Source organism: Fundulus heteroclitus, chromosome 22 (assembly GCF_011125445.2).
Source record: "Fundulus heteroclitus isolate FHET01 chromosome 22, MU-UCD_Fhet_4.1, whole genome shotgun sequence".
Taxonomy (NCBI): Eukaryota; Metazoa; Chordata; class Actinopteri; order Cyprinodontiformes; family Fundulidae; genus Fundulus; species Fundulus heteroclitus.
In genome coordinates this window covers 23,142,238-23,146,605 of record NC_046382.1, presented here as the reverse complement: position 1 = coordinate 23,146,605, position 4,368 = coordinate 23,142,238, and the positions used below count along the sequence as shown (strand labels likewise).

Here is a 4,368-nt window from a genome sequence, read left to right as displayed (position 1 = left end):
ATGACATTTGAGGTTGGCAGCATCATGTCATGGACGTGTTTTGCTAAAGGAGGGACTGGTGCGCTTAAAAAAAAAAAAAGACATCATGAACAAAGCCTTTTAAGAACAAATGTTGATTCAACAACTCAAAACATTACCCAGAAAGGGAAAGCTTGGTCAAACAGAATATTGCCAAATTTGCTCCACGGTCATTCAAAGTCAACAAAGTCAATGTTTTGAAGTAGCCATAACTATACTATAACCTCCGTCTCATAGGAATTGTGGGGGCAGAAGTGAAAATGTGTGTGTGAGCAAGATGGCCCACAGACCTGACTGAGTTCTACTGTACCAGTTCTGTCTGGAAGAATGGGCCAAATGTTCTGCAAACAATTGTGGTAAAGATACTTGTATGGCGGACCGGAGTCATACACTTTGAAAGGCAGTTCTACCAACGTTCTTATACAAAGGACATATAGAATAATTAAACATCAGATTTTAAAGAAAGTTACCAAAAGAAATTCTGTTCCCCACTTTTTCAGCATTTAGCAGATATAAATTATTTTTCATAAATCTAAATGTGCTAAGTAACATGAAAAGGTTGTGTGTTTCTATACAGTGTATGTAAACATCTGATTTAACCTGAACAGTATAATTCAATTTAAATACACAACTCAAAGGTAGGTGTAGATTATAATGTTGCCTTTATCAACATGAGAGGGTGGTTTGTTTTTAAAACCCCTACCAAACCCTAAAAGGAGCAACAATAACTGGAATGTGATGATTTATTTATTTGCTTGTTGTTGACGTACATTTATTTCAACTTTTAACAACAAAAGACTTTTTTTTTTTTAATCACTGCTTATGGTTTTCTTTAAAAAATAAACATACAATAAATGCTGTTATAAAAGGAAGTCTGAGTGATTTAAAACAAAGGTTCAGCCAGAAATGTGTGGTGCTTCATAACTACAAGCAACCATTAGGCATGAATCTATGAATCCTCTCCGACAACATTCACTGGTGCAACAGAAACAAAGCATAGCAACATTATTGTCCATTTTCATTTCTGTCATAGTTGAACCAGACCGAACAATTCCAGTAACATTCAAAATTTGGCAAAATAAATATACAATATATACAGAAAATGTTATACTCAGCTATTTTTTTTTTTATTATTTTCCAAGATTCGGATACAATAAAATAAAGAAATATGTTCCCATGCTCAACTCATAACTAAGTAAACATAACAACGTCAGTTCAAACATGATAAACCAGAACCCAGATTCTACTCTCTATTTCATCTTTCCTATGAGTATTGGGAATAGTATTAGTCCTTCACTTAAGAAAGCTCAATCTATGGCTGCTCTCCTACAGCTTTATGGTAGAGCCAAAGCCCCACACACTAAAAGCAGGGTACAGGGGCTCTGTAAATACAGTCTGAATTTTGTGCAGAAGGCGCATGCCATCAGAGACGCCGTAAAAGGCGAGTATTCCCTTTGCATGGTCCAGGTAGACGCCGATGCGGGATGACACGGGGACAGAGAGGTCTTTGCTTTTGTTGTTGTGCACAAAGGTGAACTTGGAATCGGAGCAGTACAAACTCCAGGACTTGTTGTTCCAGCCGAGGCTGCAGTCATTGCCGTTTCCTTTTCTGCGGATTCCCTTGTAGGTAACGGCCACATCGATTTCCGTTCCCCGCCAGTCCACTTCCCAGTAAAAACGCGACCCGTACACACTTTCTCTGCACAACACCTAAAGGTCGAGGATAATTAAAAGACCAAAATGACCAAAATTACCAAAACTCCAAAGCCAAATAAAGAACGTGATTCAAACTGTAAATTCCTACCTGCTGCCAGTGGTCAAACCGATCTGGGTGATCAGGGTAGTTTTTAGCTTCACTTTTCATTGTTGCTGTTCTGTTTCCCTCTGAGAGGTGAAGGTTCGGGTGAACAGTGTTGACATCCAGAGTCAACTGGTGAGAATCTGAAATGGAGGAATATTTAATTTGGGTCCTTCAGGGTACTTGTCATCTGATTTATCGTGACTGAGCACTAGTGAGTAGCTGGGTGTGGCATGCTGTAGTATGTTTACAAGATGGCGCAACAGAAGAAGCTGCACCTGTGTTTGTTTCACTAAATCTGGATTGTAACGACCTCCAACACATGGAAAAACCGGTTAAGCAAGCTGAAAACCTTTATGGAAGTTTCGATCATTTCACTTTGTTGACTCATCCCGTTTGTCAAGTGCAGGGATGTTGGTTGTCAATGAGACCAGATCTTTTCAAGCCCGAGTACTTACATTTTAAGAAGTCTTCTCTCATCCTCGGTTCTTCGACGATCCTACCATCAATGCTCACAATTGATTCTCTTCTTGGCTTTATCTCAGCCTCCTTTGCTTCATGGGTGATGTACACTTCCTTCACTAAGAAAGTTGAGGGGGGGGGGGCATGTCAGTCATAAGACTACTTAGTTTTGGGTGAATTTGGTGAAGTAAATATGACATATATGTTCACCTGCTCCAGAGATTTTCATCATTTCTGTCTTGCTGACTTCTTCCACTTGTAATTTCAGAGCAGCAATGGCTCGCTTGGTGGCATCAAAGGAATAATTGGGAGCAACGCTGATGTTGTTGAGGTCTTCATATCCGGAGGGGCCTGACAGAGACTGCCAGCTCTGGTAAACATAAAAAAAAACACAAAGGTGAGCATATAGACCACTCTGACCTCTAAACATGTGGTGTTACTTTAAGCAGATCATCTTCACCTGCAGAAAGTGAATGTGATCATCAGTGCGGGAGAGCTTCTCCAGGTCGGTGTGCCTCTTCCTCAGAAGAGTGATCTCCTCCTCCAAACGATCCAGGATTAGCTCCCCCCGGGTCACCGTGGACCTCTCATGGGAGAGGACCATCTCTTTGACTTCATTGTACTTCCTCTCTATAGAATTCAGGAGCTCGGAGAAGATCCGCTCATTTTCTTCAAGAACCGTTTGAGCAGAGTGCTGTTGACACACACGTGGTTGATTAGAAAACAGTTACATTACAGGCCGTAAAACCTTTCTGTCATATACCTGAGACATGTTTTACTTACTTTAACTGATTCGACTGCTTGTCTTAGGTCCTGCCACTTTTTAATTCTTTGGTCAATCCTTTGTTGAGATTTGTGCAGTGTTGTGCCGAGTTGTTTCTATACAGATGCAAACAAAAGAAAGCTGGAATATTCTAACACATGTAGAGCATTTTCTGAGTTCAAAGTACAAAATGAGAGGTTCTTTCCAATGCTTACTTGTTTCTCTGTCCTCTCAGTTCCAGCTGGGACAATTTCGTGGTGTTTGTGTTCGTCCATCATGCACAGGACGCAGACGGATGTCTGATCAGTGCGACAAAAAGCCTCCAGCAGCTTGTCGTGCTGGGCACAGATCTTCTCCCTCATCTGACCCGTGGCTTTGACCAGTTTGTGCTTCATCAGAGTGGGGTAGTCATAGTGGGACTGCAGGTGTTCCTCGCAGTACGACGCCAGGCAAACCAGGCAAGACTTTTCAGCCTTTTGCTTCCTTGTAGTGCAGAAGTCACAAAGGACCTCACCTTGCTTGGTCCTCTGCCTGGTCTGGTTCCGACTGGTCGACCGACGGGATCGGTCCACATTTGCATATCTGTCTAAGTCGAGGCTACCCGAGTGAGACATTTTCTTTCCCAAAGTCGATGAAATAAATCCAGCAGACAAAAAAAACAAAAATAAAATCCACCTGCAAGTCAGCTTGTGAGCAGTGTGTTATCCTTTTGAAGAATCTGCTCAGGTTGATGTCTAAAGAGAAAAAAAAAACTACAAGTGAACAGGATCCAGTCTGGATCACCGAGTTCCTGAAGTGAACAGCTCCAGTGAAACTTTGAGAATGACGCTCTGTGTGACAGAATGTTTGCTATGTGGTCTACTCTCAAAGTAAAACCAGTAATCCAGGTTGTTCAACAGTTGACAAAGGCATGCAAGAGCCTGAAACTGGCACAAAGGTGAGAAAAAATGAACATTTCGAACTAACATTCAACGACATACTGTAATATTGTCTTATTTGGTAGATATAAGGGCTGATTAGCGTTTTCTTGAACTTTATTTGTCTTTTTTTTTTTATCTTGTAACGCCTACACAACTCAAACTACTAAAAAGGTAAAGGGGAAACACCACCATCTAGTGGCAAAAATGGTCAACTTCCTATTCCTTTGTACACAGGTACATATCTGGTTTTAACTGTAAATCAAAGAGTTAATCACATTTCATGCCCGTACACTGGCCTTAAAAGGGATGAAATAAGCCACATCTGTGTTAGAATAGAATGGTAAAGAAATGCGTTAAGGTTTTATACAAAATTTAATGAGTACATATTTTACTTTTAAAGATTAGTA

At 40.7% G+C, this 4,368-nt stretch overlaps 1 protein-coding gene across 1 annotated transcript; it reads right to left on the bottom strand.

Moving 5' to 3' along the window:
* Positions 1-771: 771 nt before the first annotated feature.
* On the bottom strand, positions 772-4,073 carry ftr14l (finTRIM family, member 14-like). The gene is made up of 7 exons (XM_012880513.3): positions 3,257-4,073; positions 3,062-3,157; positions 2,739-2,972; positions 2,489-2,648; positions 2,275-2,397; positions 1,823-1,959; positions 772-1,728 (listed from the first exon to the last, which is right to left on the bottom strand). The coding sequence occupies exons 1-7, from the start codon at positions 3,653-3,655 to the stop codon at positions 1,345-1,347; spliced, it is 1,533 nt and encodes a 510-aa protein (XP_012735967.2). The 5' UTR covers positions 3,656-4,073; the 3' UTR covers positions 772-1,344.
* Positions 4,074-4,368: the final 295 nt, after the last annotated feature.